We start from the raw sequence: 18,794 nt of genomic DNA on the forward strand, positions 1-18,794 counted from the left end.
TTGATCTTATTATTTTTTGATTAAGACCAAAGGGTGAAAATCATTAATTAATTCTCAATGATTAATTAATTATGAAATTTTCATCACTCCTTTCCTTCCGCTCGTGTATTCGCATGTCAATCTTTTCATCCGATTATAACAGAACATATTGATTACTAAAATTAATTTATCCATTACATGTATCTTTATATTTATCCATTTTGTCATGCTATAGGTCTCCGTTTTTTTTAATCTTTATTATATTATAATAAATGTATTCATTTTGTTATTAGCATTAAATGTATCTTTATGCTTATTATAATAATATATTTATAGTACACGTCACTTACATGTTATTCCTATTAAAATATTCATGATTTAAATTCCAACTATAATATATTTATATAAATTTTTACCTCGATAAAAAAAAATACTGAAATTCTAATTTAGTCGTGCACTTCTAAATTTATCCTAATAATCAATAAAATTAACCGGAATTATCATTTATCTTTATTATATTATAATAAATATATTCATTTGTTTATAATACACGCCTCCATTTAATTTAAACATACCTGTAGTGAAAATAATTAATTCATGTGATCATATTTTTTTAATTATAACATGTGTGTTTATTTTGATTAAAAAAAAAAGAATATAAGTTTTTTTGACTTAATTTGGTAGATACTTTTATTCAGTTATAATAGTTATCTATATTTTATATTGATAAAAAAATCAAAAAAGAAATATTTTCTTAAATATATTAAAGGCCTTTATTTTCACTGAGCAAAATATGCACACGCGCGGTACGAATACCAAAAAGAAGGGTGTTTTGCCTATGAGGCATGATCATTTTTATTTTTTATTTTTTATTTTTAAAAGATGTTATGGATAATTACAACCATGTTACTTCGATAAATCATTCGTCATTAAATTTTGATATAATGGAAATTCGTCATTAATTTCCATTAGTCATTAATTTCGTGCTTACCCATTTTAATATTGGAAATTCCTTCAGTTATCACCAAAAAAAAAGACCTAAATTTTGATATAAAAGGACTATCAAATTTGAAACGATGTCGAATTCATCGATTCCCATTTCCATCGACCATGTCTCCTCTTCTTCTATTTCTTCTTCTTCTTTTGCTCCTCTGTTTTTCTCATGACTGCGATGCACAAGCTCCAGTCTTTGCCTGCGACGTGGTTGCCGACTCATCCTTGGTGGCTTTCCCATTCTGCAACGCCACCCTGCATCCTCTCTCGCGCGCCCAGGATCTGGTGAGCCGCCTCACTCTGCAGGAAAAGATCACTTTCTTGGGCCACCGAACCGTCCAAGTGCCGCATCTCGGCATCCCCGCCTACAACTGGTGGAGCGAGGCGCTGCACGGCGTCTCCTTCGTCGGCGGCGGGTCGCGCTTCTCGGAGTTAGTCCCCGGCGCCACCAGCTTCCCCCAAGTCCTCCTCACCGCCGCCTCTTTCAACGTCTCTCTGTTCGAATTAATTGGCGAAGTGGTATCGACAGAGGCGAGAGCCATGCACAATGTGGGCCACGCGGGGCTCACCTTCTGGAGTCCCAACATCAACATCTTCAGAGATCCGAGGTGGGGAAGAGGACAGGAGACGCCCGGCGAGGATCCCATCCTCACCAGCAAGTACGCCGTGGCGTTCGTCGCCGGCTTGCAGCGCAACCGACGAGACCCTCATAAGCTCAAGGTCGCAGCTTGCTGCAAGCACTACACAGCTTATGACGTAGACAACTGGAAAGGGGTGACGCGTTTCTCCTTCAATGCTATAGTACGTACTTCATTGCATGCCATTTTTATATATACCTTAATTAAATAGTTGTGCGACAAATATGATATATATGTGGATGCGACGATGAATTAGGTGACGGATCAAGATATGGCGGACACGTTCCAGCCGCCATTCAAGTACTGCGTGACCAAAGGTGCGGCGGCCTGTGCCATGTGCTCCTACAACAAAGTCAATGGCAAACCTACATGCGCTGACCCGGACCTTCTCTCGGGAGTCATCCGAGGACAATGGAACCTTAATGGGTAAGTGAATTGATCAATCAACTCTCATTCTGACTCGAATCTTTAATTAATATGACCTCTTCCTTCTACTTGATTTATTGCAGTTATATTGTTTCCGATTGCGACTCGGTGGATGTTATGTACAACACTCAACATTATACAGCAACTCCAGAGGACGCAGTTGCTATCTCCCTTAAATCAGGACTTGATCTGAACTGTGGATCTTTCGTGGCCAAACACGCTCAAAATGCGATCGCAGAAGGTAAGTTGCGGGAGACTGACGTGGACAAGGCCATCACCAACGGTTTCACGGTGCTGATGAGGCTCGGTTTCTTCGACGGCGATCCTCGCAACGCGGGCCCATACGCCGGCCTCGGACCCAACGACGTCTGCACGCCACAGAACAAGCAGTTGGCTCTCGAAGCCGCTCGCCAAGGCATCGTCCTCCTCAAGAACCAGGATAACGTACTCCCCCTGAAGCCGGGGTCCATCTCCATGGCCCTGATCGGCCCACATGCTAATGCCACCTCAGCCATGCTCGGCAATTACAATGGCATTCCATGCAGTTACGTAAGCCCTCTGGATGGGCTATCGGGCCATGCCGAGACCATTTACGTACCAGGGTGCGCTGATGTGAAATGCGAAGGCACGAGCCTTGACTTGGAGGCTGCAAAGGCTGCCGCCGTCCAAGCCGACGTTACTGTTCTCGTCGTCGGCACTGACCTCAGTGTAGAAGCCGAGGGATTGGACCGCGAAACCTTGCTATTTCCAGGATTACAAGGGCAACTCATAGACGAGGTGGCAGCCGTATCGAAGGGCCCCGTGATCCTCGTCATGATGTCCGGAGGTCCCTTTGATATCAGCGCACAGCTGGCCAATCCCAAGATCAAAGGTATTCTCTGGATAGGCATCCCTGGTCAGTCTGGAGGACAGGCCCTTGCAGATGTAATCTTCGGTCGATACAACCCTAGTAAGTATATATATACATAGACACACAATCATTTTGTTCTTTCAGATGCATGCTGACAACCCAAGTCTAACTCTTAGTTCCCTTTGCACGTTCTCAGGTGGTAAGTCGCCATTCACATGGTACCACGAGAGCTTCGTGCAGAACGTTCCCATGACGGACATGCGCATGAGGCCAGATCCAGCTACAGGATACCCTGGTCGAACTTTCCGTTTCTACACCGGAAAGCCACTTTTCAAGTTCGGTCATGGGCTCAGCTACACTAAGTTTACCCACCTCCAAGTTCAAGCCCCTCAGACACTCTCCCTCGCCCTCGGAGAAGAGCACCCATGCTATTCTGGAAATTGCAAGTCGATCAGTCTCGCCTCCGCTACTAAGCGTTGCGCGGAGATGAGCTTCGATGTGCGGTTGCAAGTGCACAACTCCGGTGGCATGGCCGGGAGCCACACGGTGCTGCTCTTCAACAAGCCTCCGCGTCTGCACAATGCGCCCAAGGAGCAGTTGGTGGCGTTCGAGAAGGTCTTCTTGGAGCCTGGTCAAAGGAGCAGTGTGGCGTTCAGTTTGGACGTGTGCAAGGACCTGAGCGTGGCGGATGAGAATGGGAATTGGAGAGTGCCCTTGGGGTCCCACGTCCTGAGTGTAGGTGACTTGAAGCATACGTTTACGTTGACCGTGTAAGCAAACGAGCCTAGCTTAATTAACTGTATTTCTGATTAATTCGACGGATGCTTCAAAATAATGTCGCAGTTTTGTGTTAACGAATAAAAATCCTGTTTATTTGGGTTTCATATATAGACATAGTTTCCCTCTTTGTTTTTTTGTTTAAGCGGTAAAAATATATCGAAACTAAGAAAGTTACACAAAGTTACGTGGATTGGATGCTTATAAAACGGTAAATATGAGTATGCAATTTGAGCAACATCTTCTCATTATCAACCACCTCACTTTCTAAACCAAATCATTTCTGATCTTATCATATAAGAAAAAAAAATGTGGAATCGTCATATCAGCGGCCCCCCTAGAATCGGTCCCACGGATATAGAAAAAGGTAAATACAAGTACACAAGTGGAAAATGCATGACAGAGAAGATCTTATCATATAAGAAAGATTACATAAGTTGTTGGTAAATAACGAGCCTTCGTCAACCAACCTTTACTTTGGAATTATCTTAGGAAAATTCTAAATAAATTTCTCACTATGTAGATGGCTAATCGGATGCTGAGTCACTCTCGAATCCTTTCTTAAAATTATCTCGTTATAGGATAACATAATAAAATATGATTATTTTATAGGATCGAGACACATAAGAGGGATGATGGATTGAATCACGTATATTTTTAAAATTTATCTTTTATTTCAAAATTAAGTACAACTGAAAAGATAAATGAAAAAACAAACGAAAAATGTACACAAGTGATTTATTTGGTACGCAGTGAATGTGAGAAATAATTCTCTCCATGTCATTTTTTTATGTTTTATTATCTTGATAATTAGTTATTACTTGGTCTAGATCCTATTTTTATGAATCTCATCTAGATCCTATTTTTATGGATCTTGTGTTCGTGCTCTTATCATTTGTGATGCTATATAAAGAGTTCTAGAGGCATGTAGAAGACATCTCATTGTAAGGTTTCCTTTCATAAGTGAAGTTCCTATTTGTCCTATTCTTCTTGTTTCTTCTTGTGTGCTGTGTGCTTTGAGTGTGCTGTCCTATTCGATTCTATGCCAACATCTTGTATCAAAGCATTGGTAGTATAAGACATCCAAGAATCTACAATTCCATAAAATGTCGAGCATCCCAGTAAAGGAGAACGGCGGAGTGCCATTTCCCTATCCGATGCTAAGTCCTCACAATTATACTGTGTGGGAAATAAAGACAGAGACGATCCTTGATGCCCAGGGAGTCTGGGAGGCGGTGGAGCCAGCGGAAGGAGCCCAGGTGGATGCAAAGAAGGACAAAAAGGCACGTGCATACATCCTGCAGTGTGTCCCCGAAGACATCCTTCTCCAGATCGCAACAAAGAAGACGGCCAAGGAAGTCTGGGACAGCCTCAAGACGAGGTACCTTGGTAGTGATCGGGTGAAGAAGGCACGTGTACAAACATTGAAGAGCGAGTTTGACGCTCTCCGGATGAAAGAGACCGAAACAATTGATGAGTTTGATGGCAAACTCAGCGCCCTAAGCAGCAAGTTCTCCACCCTTGGTGCCACGCTTGAAGATTCCTCGTTGGTAAAAAAATTGCTCGATTCTGTCCCTGATAAATTCTTTCCTATTGTTGCTGGTATTGAGCAATTCTACGACCTTGAGTCTATACCATTTGAGGAGTCTATAGGGCGACTGAAGGCGTACGAAGAACGAACGCTACGACTACGCAGCAACACCAACGGCACTGAAGGTGAGCTCCTATTAACTCATGCCGAATGGCAAATGCGACAGAAGGGGAGCAACGTGGACACTTCGTCAGGAGGAAAGGGGCGTGGGTCCAGCAGCCCTAGTCGTGGCAAATGGCGTGGACGTGGGCGAGAGCGCGGTCGTGGTCGTGGTACGCAACGCCAAGACAGTGCAGGAGGGACTAGCGGCAACAACAGTGGCACTCGAGACAAGAGACATATAAAATGTTTCAATTGCGAGAAAATGGGGCATTATGCGTCCGAATGCTACAACAAGCGGCGTGATGATGAGGCTCACCTCACTTGTGCCACCGATGAAGAGCCGGCACTGATGATGACCGTGTCCCACGAGGAGTCTGACACTAGGCATGAGCGGCAGGATACCATTCTGCTCAGTGAAGATAGATTGCTACCGGAGATGTACCGCGGCGTTAAGAAAGAAGATAAAGACGTCTGGTACTTTGACAACGGTGCCAGCAACCACATGACTGGCCATCGTGAGAAGTTTCAAGAACTAGATGAAACCATCACCGGGAGGGTGAGATTTGGCGATGGATCAACCATTGAGATCATGGGCAAGGGGACGGTTGTGTTCGAATGCAAGAATGGCGATCGGAAGGCTCTCCACGAGGTATACTACATTTCGAAACTTTGTAGTAATATCATAAGTCTCGGTCAATTGACAGAAACTGGGAACGAAGTGCACATGGAGAAAGATATCATGAAGGTGATTGATAGGAGCGGGAAGCTCTTGATGCGGGTAAAGCGAACACAAAATCGCTTGTACAAGGTAACCTTGAAGACATGCAAGCAAGTCTGTCTCCTAGCAAGCCTAGAAGACCCAACCTGGTTATGGCACACAAGGCTCGGACATGTCAATTTTCACGATTTGAAGCTGTTAGGGGAGAAGAAATTGGCAGTTGATGTACCTCCATTGCCCCAGCCGAACAAGCTTTGCGAGGTTTGTGTGGTCGCTAAACATGCAAGGTCACCATTCCCGCACCAAGCAAACTTCAGAGCGACAAAGCCGTTGGAACTTCTCCATGCTGATATTTGCGGGCCAATTTCACCAAGTACACTGGCTGGTAACAAATATTTCTTTTTGATTGTTGATGATTGTACAAGATGGATGTGGGTATTTGTATTGGCAGCAAAGAAAGATGTATTCCAAGCATTCAAGAAATTCAAGTCCGTGACAGAGAACACGATTGAGTACAAGATCAAAACACTTCGGACAGACCGTGGCGGTGAGTTTCTATCCACAGAGTTCACTCGATTCTGTGAAAATGAAGGGATCGAGCGGCACTTTACGGCTCCCTACACACCCCAACAGAATGGCGTAGTAGAGCGCCGTAATCGCACTGTGATGGCCATGGCAAGATCTCTCCTCAAGAGTACACATATGCCGGCAAGGTTCTGGGGAGAGGCAGTTAGGCATGCTGTCTATCTGCTAAATCGTCTCCCAACTAAGGCGCTAGGAGACCGTACCCCATTTGAAGCCTGGATGGGGAGAAAGTCACATCTTGCCCACTTGAGAGTGTTCGGTTGTGTTGCATACGTGAAAAATACAACCCCTCACCTGAAGAAACTTGACGACAGAAGTTCACCCATGGTATACTTGGATGTCGAGGAAGGTTGCAAAGCTCATCGTCTATTTGATCCAAGGCATGACAAGCTACAAGTAAGTAGAGATATAGTATTTCAAGAAAATAGTGAATGGACATGGACTGCAGGTGCTAACCATGAAGAAAACTTACCGGAGTTTATGGTGGAGGATGCACTCGACACCGACGAGGTGATTGTTGTAGCAGACATTGAGGCAGGAACAGAAGATGTCGCACCACCGGCAACACCCGTGGTACCCATGACAAGAGCATCAAGTCCATCTACATCATCATCGAGCACCCATACAACTACCTCACCTGACTCTCATGAAGGGCCAGTTCGGTTTAGGTCCATTGCCGATATATATGCCAACACTGAGGAAGTGGTTGGTATTGATGAAGAAGAAAATGAGGTAATGCTGATGATGTCTGAAGAGCCGACCTGTTACCAAGAGGCTACAACCGTGGCTTGCTGGTACGAAGCAATGGAGGAAGAACTGGAAACTATTAAGATGAACAAGACCTGGACCCTAACTGAGCTCCCATTAGGCCACAAACCTATTGGCCTAAAGTGGGTGTACAAACTGAAGAAAGATTCAGCGGGGAAAGTTGTTAAGTATAAAGCAAGATTAGTTGCTAAAGGCTATGTACAGAGACAAGGCATCGACTTTGAAGAGGTATTTGCACCGGTCGCTAGACTTGATACTATTCGAGTCATTCTTGCACTTGCAGGGAATCGAAGCTGGGAGGTACACCATCTAGATGTGAAGTCAGCATTCCTTAACGGAGAGTTAGAAGAAGAAATATACGTCTCTCAACCGGAAGGGTTTGAGGTACAAAATCAGAAACATAAGGTGTACAGGTTATTCAAGGCCCTCTATGGACTACGGCAGGCTCCACGAGCTTGGAACATGCGGCTGAACAGGAGTCTGGTAGAGCTCGGCTTCAAAAAATGTATTCAAGAACATGCAGTATATACAAGAGGTGAAGGAGAAGCAAGTATACTTGTTGGAGTGTATGTCGACGATCTCATCGTGACAGGAGGTAGCACAGAGAAAATCAACAAGTTCAAACAACAAATGATGACAGAATTTGAGATGAGTGATTTGGGTCTTCTCTCCTACTACTTAGGGATTGAAGTGGAGCAACAGAAGAGCCGAATTTCACTTAGACAATCAACTTATGCCAAGAAAATTCTATCTCAATTCAAGATGGCAGACTGCAATGCCACAAAGCATCCAATGGAACCCAAGACACAGTTGCATAAGGACTTGGAAGGGACTCCAGTTGACGCCACGGAGTACAGGCGCATTGTTGGTTGTCTGAGATATTTGCTTCACACACGGCCGGACCTGTCATATTCTGTTGGAATGACAAGCAGATACATGGAGAGGCCTACAATCATGCATCACAGGGTGATCAAACAGATTCTTAGGTATTTAAAAGGTACAATTTATTTTGGGCTTATTTACATAAAGGGACCCCAGGAAATTGGTATATTCGGCTACTCGGACAGTGATTTAGCCGGCGATCTCGATGGAAGGAAAAGTACAAGTGGAATGACTTTCTATTTTAATGAAAGTTTGGTGTCCTGGAACTCACAGAAGCAGAAGACAGTGGCGCTTTCATCTTGTGAGGCAGAGTTCATGGCAGCCACAACTGCGGCCTGCCATGCTTTGTGGTTGAGGAGCCTTGCCAGTGAATTAACAGGTTTAAAGCCAAAACCGGTAACTTTGTTTGTTGACAACAAATCCGCCATAGCTCTCATGAAGAATCCGGTATTCCATGGTCGAAGCAAGCATATAGATACAAGGTTTCATTTTATCAGAGAATGCATTGAGAAGGGACAGATTGTGGTGGAGTTCGTTAATACCGGAGAACAGCGAGCCGATGCGTTAACTAAAGCATTGCCAGGAGTGAAGTTAGCTGCCATGCGACAACTACTCGGCGCCCGTGATCTACAATCATGTCAGGATTAGGGGGAGTAATGTGAGAAATAATCCTCTCCACGTCATTTTTTTTATGTTTTATTATCTTGATAATTAGTTATTACCTGGTCTAGATCCTATTTTTATGGATCTTGTGTTCGTGCTCTTATCATTTGTGATGCTATATAAAGAGTCCTAGAGGCATGTAGAAGGCATCTCATTGTAAGGTTTCCTTTCATAAGTGAAGTTCCTATTTGTCCTATTCTTCTTGTTTCTTCTTGTGTGTTGTGTGCTTTGAGTGTGCTGTCCTATTCGATTCTAGGCCAATAGTGAAGATAAACTTCGATGTACGGTTGCAAGTGCACAACTCCGACGACATGGCCGGGAGCCACACGGTGCTGCTCTTCAACAAGCCGCCGCGTCTGCACAATGCCCAAGGAGCAGTTGGTGGCGTTCAGGAAGATCTTCTTGGAGCCTGGTTAAAGGAGCAATGTGGTGCTCAGTTTGGATGTGTGCAAGGACTTGAGCGTGGCGGATGAGAAGGGGAGCTGGAGGGTGCCCTTGGGGTACCACGTCCTGAGTGTAGGTGACTTGAAGCATACCTTTTCGTTGACAGTTTAAGTGAACGAGTCAAGCTTAACTACCTGTATTCTCTCACTAATTGTATGAATGCTTCGAAATAACGTTGCAGTATCGTGTTAACGAATCAAATTCCTGTTTATTTGTGTTTGGTTATTTTTGACGGCATGAATTAAATATAAGATAAAATTGTAATCATTTACTCTGATCTTTGGAAGAAATCGAAGAAGAACGGTCGGACGTCGTTGCTGTTGGAAGCACGATCACGGGTAATCAGAAAGTGTTTCAAGGTTCACGAACCAAATCCCCAGCCTCTCGGACATTCTCCTTTGCTCAACCAACACTGATCACCGTCGCCTCACCCCTTATGCTCTTTCTCCGATTGCTTCTCATGGCTTTGACACACCATTTGTAAGAACATTGAGGAAGACGAAGGGGAAAGGACACCCCTTCATCTCCTTGGTGTTTGCAGCAAAGAGAGGCGTTTGCAGCAAAGAGAGCTAGAAATGAAGGGAAACAGTGCCCCTTCGTCTCCTCAACATCGAACATCTCCTACTCATCTAAGTCAATCCATAAGGTTATATGGTCACATAGACCATGTCAGTCACATAGACTACAAGGTGATCATGTTATAATGCCAAAGTTAAATATTAATTGGTCACAAAGACCGATTATGTCATATAAACTATTTGACGATCAGGTCACGAAGACCAGAGCAAAATTAATTAGTTACAAAGACCAAATAAGAACATCCATTCCATACATTAGGGAAAATGGTTCGTGCGACAGCAAGCATACTGAGCATTTATTGCTAAGAAAATTATCACACCTTACATAGCTGCTCTTTAGAACGAATCAGAGACATCAACGACTTACCTTTACCCTAGATTAAATTATTTACATCATTATGAACATCTCTAATCCCTCATATTGACTATATGTCAAGAGCATGTTCAATATCTCCAATTAAACAAATTATTCACAATTACATTTTATGTACTGAACTAAAAATGTAACTGGTACTAGTGAATAAATGTCACAGATGTAAATCAATCTTAATCTTCCTTTTTAGCTAGAATCTATTCATTATAGTCAGTTACTTTCCTAGTTATGCTTCATAGACCGAATCATCCATAGTCAATAGAAAGCATGCTAAAGTAGCAGATACTGATCAGAACTTCAAGTAGACAGCTAAATAGTCACTTAGGGTAAGATTGAGATTAACTTATAATCTCAAGGGTCTCACATAGTAGAGAAGCAGGGATCTATTCTCCTACTACCCTTCTTGTCGCCATAGCACACGTGGTATGAATCACATGCCACGATGTTATTCTCTTTACTAAAAGTGCGCATGTTTTTTCTCAAAATTTAACATCGTACAGACTTCGATCTAGACATACCTAATGTCCAATTCTGAATTCAACACATGAATTCAAATCTAACCTTAAGAAGATTCAATAAATGGTGGGTGCATTTACTCTAATCATTACATAAATGATCTTATCTTGACACAATTATCAAGGCGATCTTAACTTACGAGTATGTCTCTATTCATAGCTATATAAGTTATCCCATAAGCAACGGTCTTACCTCTATTCGTACTTAACAAATAGAGATGATTGTCCATGTGAGAGGACCAATCTCAATCTGCCAACATGTTTATCGAGACTTTTATTCGAATGTAATAAAGACATATACACTGAATATATCATGACATTTTTTATTTATCAAAATGTCTTTATAATAAGTTATATTGTTCGAAGTCCCAAAGACTTCACATATCCATAAAATGACTTTTTAGTCAATGACTTAGTGAAAGGATCAGCAAGCATATTTCGTGTAGGGATGTATTCAAGAATTACCTTTTTCTTGTCAATAATATCCCTTACAAAATTATACTTAATTTCTATATGCTTGCCTTTGCTGTGATATTTGAGATCATTGAAAAAAACTATTGTATCTTGACTGTCACGGTACACTGTAACAGGACTCCCACTGTCCTCAACAATCTCCAGATGTTTCAGGAACCTTCTTAGCCAGATAACCTCTTGCACAGCCGCTGCACAAGCCACATACTTAGCTTCCATTGTCGACAAGGCTACACAAGTCTACTTCTTATTGTTCCATGAGAAGACACCACCATTCAGTAAGGAGACATAGCCAAATATGAATTTTCGGTCATTAAGGTCCCCTGCCCAATCTATATCTGTGTAGCCATTTAGTCTTATATCTTATCCTTGGAAATAGAGGTAATAATCTATTGTTCCTTTGAGATATCTGAATATCCTCTTCACCGCTTTCTAGTGTCTCGATCCTGGGTTTGACTGGAAATGACTAACTAAGCCAACAACATAACTTATATCAGGACGAGTACACAACATAGTGTACATTAAACTACTAATAGCACTGGCATATGATTTTTTTCTTCATTTCGGCTATTTTCTCAAGAGTCTTGGGATAAATATTTTTGCTCAAAACAGTACCTCTAGCTATAAGCGTATGTTCGATATTGCAATCTGACATATTGAAGTGTTGTAGTATCTTTGTGATATAAGCTTCTTGAGACAAACCCAAAAGCCTTTTTGATCGATCTCTAATGATCTTCACTCCTAAGATGTACTCTGCTTCTCCCATATCTATTATGTCAAATTACGATGAAAGCCAAGATTTGACTTCTATCACGTACTTTATGTCACTTCCAGCTATTAGCATATCATCAACATATAATGATAAAATGACAAACTTTCCTTTTTCCTTTCTAAGGTATACACAATGATCCTCATTGATCATTTCGAAATCATAAGATAAAATGACTTCATTAAATCTCATGTTCAATTGTCTTGACGCTTACTTTAGCCCATATATAGACTTCCTACGTCTACATACTCTATTCTCTTGGCCTTCAACAACATAACCTTCTGGTTGTACCATATAGATTTCTTTATCAAGATTACCATTAAGGAAAGCCGTTTTTGCATCCATCTGATGTAATTGCATGTCAAATTGTGCTATTATAGTTAGGATGACATGTATTGACACAAACTTCACAATTGGAGAGAATGTCTCTTCAAAGTCAATACTCTCCATTTGGATATATCCTTTTGCAACTAATCGAGCTTTGTATTGATTTATCGATCCATCTTCTTTCCTCTTTATTTTGAGAATCCATTTATTCCCAATAGCTATTCGGCCGGGAGGAAGATCGACTAAATCTCAAACTTGATTATTTCTCATTGACTCCATTTCCTCATCCATTGCAATTTTCAATTTTTCTCTTACTGAGCTTCTCAAAGCTTCCTCAACTGTTCGAGGTTCCTCATCATCAACTAGGAGAATCATCAATGCCTCATTCTCAATATCAAACCTTCTCCGAGGAATAATCTGACGACTACTTCTTCGTAGGTTAGACTATTGAGAAACTGACTCATTCAGTGACAAATTACTCCCACTAGGTTGACTAGATTCAGACATCTCCTGATTTGTTGATAAAAGAACATTATCCTCCTCCTCTATCTTATATAGAGGAATTGTCTTATCAACTTCACATCGTGTTGGGAACTTAGTTTCAAGAAAAGTAGTATCTCTTGATTCTATTTCAGAGATGGTTCCATCTTGTTGCTCACCAATAAAAACATAACCCTTAGAAGTCTCAGAATACCTTATAAAGATACACTTCTTACCTCTAGATTATAATTTTCCAAGTTCGTGAGTCTTATTATGAACGTAGGTAGCTAACCCCCAAGGTCTCAGATTACTCAAATATGACTTTCTGCCTGTCCAACATTCATGTGAGGTAGATGGAACTGACTTTGAAGGTACTTTGTTAAGTATATAGGCCGCAACTAATAATGTATCTCCCCAATAGGAGATTGACAAATTAGCTTGCGCTATTATAGACCTAACCATTTCAAGAATAGTCCTATTTCTTCTTTCAGCAACCCCATTTTGCTGTGGAGTTCCAGGGATAGTTAGCTGTCTAATAATCCCTTTCTCATTACATATTGTCTTGAACTGTTCAGACAAATATTCATCTCCACGGTCAGTGCGCAAGGTTTTAACCTTACGTTCTAATTGATTCTCAAATTCGTTCAAGTAATGAATAAAGTAATCTAATGCTTTAGATTTGTGAGAAATCAAATATACATGATCAAAACATGTGAAGTCATCAATAAATATAATGAAATAAGAACTCCCATTTCTAGCTTTCATATACATTGGACCACAAATGTAAAATACCGGAAATAGACGAATATTAATAAGGAAATTTTCAGGAATTTTTGGAAATTTTTTGGAACTCGTACAGACGAGTTAACTGGGATCAAGATGGGACCCGGAAAAGCCTGTTTAGACTACCCAGTTTTAATAAGGAAAAATTTTATTTTCTTTTCCTTTTTCCTTTTCTTTTTCTTTATATTTGTCTTTATTTTCTTTAAATCCTTCGTTTCTCTCCCTCCTCGCACCCGAGACGCCGCCTTCCTTTCTCCTCCTTGCCCTAACCGCCGCCGGCGGTTACTCCTCCTCGAGCGTACAACCCCTCCGCCGAGCCTTCCTCTTCATTTTCTACTCTTATCTGTGAAGCCGAGCCCTTCCGCCTAGCGCTGATCGCCTCTGTGCCTAGCGTCACCGCCGACGCCGCCTCCGGATTTTCCACTCCCTTCCTCTGGTCCGGCGAGACACCGCCGACCTTCTTTCTGCCGACGCCGCCGTCTTTGACCCTAGCGCCGACCGCCCCTTTCACTGGAGAGCCGAGCCCTAGCTTCAGCCGCGACACCCCTCTCTTCAGCGACATCCGAGCACAGCCGACACCCATACAGCGCTGTGCCTGCTTTCCGAGCAGTGTTCGATCTCTCCGGTGATCACCTTTGTTACTGTCCCTGCTGTTCCCTAGCGCCAGCGGAGAGAAAAACTAGAGGAAGAACTTGGCTTCGTGCAGGTAAGGCATATTTGGGTATTAGATTTTGACTGGGATGTTGACACTTAGGGAGAAGTAGTTCTTTGCAGTGTAGGCAACAGAACTGTGGCAACAGTTTCACCTCGCTCCGGATAAGATTATTGCCAGTAACTTTGTCTACTGTGCTGCAACAGCGAATCTTCTCCAGCTGTGATTTGAGGTGAAAATGTGTTTTATGTATGAATTGATACGTACCTAATTTGGTTATAGGATGATACATTGAGGGCGGATCCTTGTTGTAGATTGAGTTGGTTTTAAATGAATCTAATGGAACGATTAGGGTTAAGACCATTAACCTTAGTCAATGGTTAGAATTAATTTTGAGTAGGGAATTGGTTATGTTAATTAGGGTTTTCCCTGATATTAGTTTCGTGGATTTTATTAAGCTATTTAAATTCATTTGAATTGTAGTTAAATAAAATATATCTATATGTTCGACACAGGACTTTGATTTGGGACGATATCTCGACGAGTATCTTGATTACCGGATTGGACCACTTTATTGGAGACGGGTACTTTGACTTATGTCTTTTGATATGCATAATAAAGTGTTTAACATATAGCAATGATTGTGTTTTCCATTTGATTCGGTTGGTCACTACATGATCTGTTACATGTTGTTTGTTTATTTATTATGCACTGCATGTTATTATTTATCTGACCATACATGCTTTCGGTAGTGACCCAACCATGTGATACATCATGTTCAGGACCTAGGGTTTATTTGATACCCTATCTGTTTGTGTACCTTCCATCTGATACATTGACTTGTGGTACACCTTTTATTTATGTATGGATCTTGCTATGTTATTCATGATATTGCCATGTTTAGAGTCATGCATCATCTTGCATGATTGCATGCTGTGCGGTTGTCTGCTCCATTATTGTGAGCGCATCGCTAGTTACATGTATTTGTACACACCACCACTCATGGGTTAGTGGTATATCAGACAGGTGTGTGACAGTTCTGCTGTTTGGCTCCGTTGGTCTGGTGACTCAGCGTGGTAGCCGGCAGTCAGTTCCGCTCTGTTTGGCTCCGTTGGTTTAGTGTAGCAGCGTTGTAGCCGGCAGGCAGTTGAACTTTGTTTGACTCCGTTGGTCCGCTCATGGGTAGTGTGACTCAGCGTAGTTGCCGGCAGAGAGTCCTCCCCGTCATCGTGTACCGGGAGATGAGAGCATTGCGCTCCCCCATTTATGATTTGGGGTAGGAGTATGTATGTACTCCGACAACATCCCGTCCACTCGGTCACTCATCAGGGGCAGTGATGTCAGAGTGCACGGTTGTCACAGCCCTACCCACTCGGACTCACCATTGTGTGTGAGATGGCGGACTGGAGTCAGGGGTGACCATGTCATTGGCATCATATGCATGATGCATTTATTGTTTGTGTTTGCTGCATTTATTTGGATGCATATGATTGACATGCATACAGGGTTATGACACTTTCGGTCTGACGACCCAGATATCTTTTTACCTTGATCCTGGTTAGTATAGTTTTCTCCTGTTTTTGTTTCAGTTGCATTTCTTCTTCTTATATTCAAGAGACTGTACGCATGATTAGTGTTGTCTGTTATTTACTTTATTTTGCATATCAGTTGTACCTGCTGAGTGTTGGACTCACCCCGCCTCCATTGTTGTTATATTTTCAGGTTGAGGCTGTCCGGAGCAGTTCCAGTCGCTAGTCCCCACTGCACGTAGTGCTAGTCCCCTGCAGCCACAAGACTGTTTACTTATCTTTTGATTTTATGTTTTAGATTATGTTTTGATCTTGTATTGTTTAGATACTTGGAGCTTGTATGGATTGTATTTGTCGATGGATTTTGTTATGATTTGGTTTTGTTCTACTACATGCCTGCCTGGACGGCAGAAGAGGTGAGTTTATCGGATTTGAGCTTTACGAGTGTAGTTGAGTAGGGTTGTTTTCGAGTCATCTTATTACTGCTTTGTTTGTTTCTATTAAACTGCGTGGTGATTGTTTTATTTTTGTTATTATTCCAGCCGCATGTGGCTGAGGTATATAGTGCTTGTAGAAAAGTTTCAGATTGTCCGCCGTACAGGGGAGATGCTGCCGAAATTTCTTCGGACAGGGACTCTTCCGGGGCGTGACAATTTATTTGGTATCAGAGCTTAAGTTTTACGATCATTGTTTTCGTATTTTGGATATTTGGGATAACCTGATACCAATTTATTTGGTATCAGAGCGCCAAAGTTTGGCGATACTTGTTGGGTTTCCGTGTGTTAGATTTTCGAGATTTATCTGATACCAATTTATTGGTATAGTGCAGGTTATGATACCTGCTTTTGGTGTTCTGGATATTTGGACATCTATTTCGGTTTGTACGGATTTTCGTTATGGTTATATTCAGACTTCCGTTTCGGATTTAGTATGGAATTCCGGTGATTTTCTTGTACGGAATTATGAGGTAAAATGGGGACTGGACAACGACGGAACATCTCCAGATGATAAATAGGTAAAATGATTAATTTTATAATATCTGAGTAATAATTATTATATCCTAACGAATATTGATCTTTTTCTCAGTACTCCAAACTGTCATTGACATAATCAGTGACATCTTGCTTTTCTGTGAATATAGGTGGAACAAATGTAAGAATTGTCTGAATATTGAAGTTACAAACTTCTTGGAGGCTATATAAGCAAAATGACAAGTATCACCTGTGATACCCGTATATAAGTCTTAACATATTATGTGATATGCCCATACCACCTGATTTGGAATAAGAATTAAATCAATGGTACAACCGACCATACTTTATAATTTCAGTTGGTTGTGAATTAGAAAATAAGTGTACAAGTTCTTTAGTATGACAGGTGAAGAATGCTTAAGATGAAGTCACAGTGTTATAAGGAAAGATAGAAGTAACTTAATACATATCAAATCATTGTGTAAAATTATAGGTTGCCATCCTGCACAGCCGAAAACTGATTGTTTTGATAACTTAATGAAAGTCAATATTGAATGATATGACTAATCTCTACAATGAAGTATATGTTGCCTCTAACAAGGATTATTGAATTATAGTATCACGCTAACACTAGACACAATTAGGCACACGCCAAAGCATGTAAATATGAATTCCACTAGTGATATGATGTTTACTAATGTTTGTTTATCGAAATGTTTATTATATATTTGTAACTTTTTCCTCTAAAATTCTAATTAATTAGATTGACTATTTAATCACTATAGTCTTACGCCTATATATATATATAACAAGTGTAAGGAGTAAAAATTTATTTGAATTCACGGCATACCACATTCTGCCAAACCACATCAGGGTGTTGATATGATATAGTACAATACAATTTTAACTTCAATCCACTAGCTGATTGTTGCATTCCTGCTATATAGGTAAAAGAGTTAGGTAGAATGAGAACAAAGGAGTACCATTCATTTAAAATTTATTCCATCATGCTTCAACATATGTATTCAAAGTGAGTGTATTCATTCGTATAGAGAATGGAATTGTGGTATAAAAATTAAGGTAATAAAGTTGATAAAGTGAGAGCTTGATGCTGATGTTAGTATTACTCGTCAGAGCTAAATTTTTGATTCAGTATTAGTACAATCTTTAATTTCATTGCCAAGCAATCCCCTACTTGCTTGTTGCATTTTGTGCAAGCTGTCTCATCCATCATTGGCCCTATGGACACCAAAAGGAAGTTTGCTTCCTTCTCCACCAGATACTGCTATTTTAGCACTTAAAAGATATGCATCAGCTGGTGCCAATGACTAATGTGAAATTCAGTTACGATGATACAATTTTCAAATTATGATGTAAGTGAGATTAGAATGACTAAAGCAACTGTATCTGTGTGATAGATAACTGATTCATCTACATGTTTAGAATGGATACCAATCTATTCAGGGCATTTTCAATTTATGCTGAACTCTGACTTTTATAATCAGATAAACTTGTTAAAATTAAATATTAGTAGATTACCCACTTTTAGACCGTATCGATTGACCGTCTCCCTACCGTCCAGTGATTCATTGGACGTCACTCAGGGGGTCAGAGTTTGCCCGTTGGATTTTGGCAACCTGGTGCTTACGGTAGATCTTTTAATATTGGAAATGGTCGATTTTGATGTTATACTTGGCATGGTCTGTTTGTCAGTATATCATGTTACCGTTGATTGCCAGACGAGGGTGGTCACCTTCCGGCCTCCGAACCAACCCTCGTTGGATTTCACTGGCATCAGAGATGACGGCATATCGATCATTTCGGCGATTCAGGCTCAGAAGCTGCTGTCACATGGCTGTCAGGGTTTTCTGTTATCTTTGATTAGTACTGAGGACAGCAGTAGTTCGCAGCTCTCCGAGGTTCCTGTAGT

At 41.3% G+C, this 18,794-nt stretch overlaps 1 protein-coding gene across 1 annotated transcript; it reads left to right on the forward strand.

The window, feature by feature from the left end:
• The first annotated feature begins 1,116 nt into the window (after positions 1-1,116).
• Positions 1,117-3,660, forward strand: LOC122002540 (beta-xylosidase/alpha-L-arabinofuranosidase 1-like). Its single transcript, XM_042558130.1, has 4 exons — positions 1,117-1,773; positions 1,867-2,036; positions 2,120-2,985; positions 3,083-3,660. The coding sequence occupies exons 1-4, from the start codon at positions 1,513-1,515 to the stop codon at positions 3,658-3,660; spliced, it is 1,875 nt and encodes a 624-aa protein (XP_042414064.1). The 5' UTR covers positions 1,117-1,512.
• Positions 3,661-18,794: the final 15,134 nt, after the last annotated feature.

The sequence above is a fragment of the Zingiber officinale genome, chromosome 1B (genome assembly GCF_018446385.1).
Source record: "Zingiber officinale cultivar Zhangliang chromosome 1B, Zo_v1.1, whole genome shotgun sequence".
Taxonomy (NCBI): Eukaryota; Viridiplantae; Streptophyta; class Magnoliopsida; order Zingiberales; family Zingiberaceae; genus Zingiber; species Zingiber officinale.

Coding starts and splice junctions, on each gene's coding strand:
- LOC122002540 (XM_042558130.1), top strand. CDS start 1,513: ATGCACAATGTGGGCCACGCGGGGCTCACCTTCTGGAGTCCCAACATC. Junction 1,774..1,866: donor GTTTCTCCTTCAATGCTATA/GTACGTACTTCA, acceptor ACGATGAATTAG/GTGACGGATCAAGATATGGC. Junction 2,037..2,119: donor GGACAATGGAACCTTAATGG/GTAAGTGAATTG, acceptor GATTTATTGCAG/TTATATTGTTTCCGATTGCG.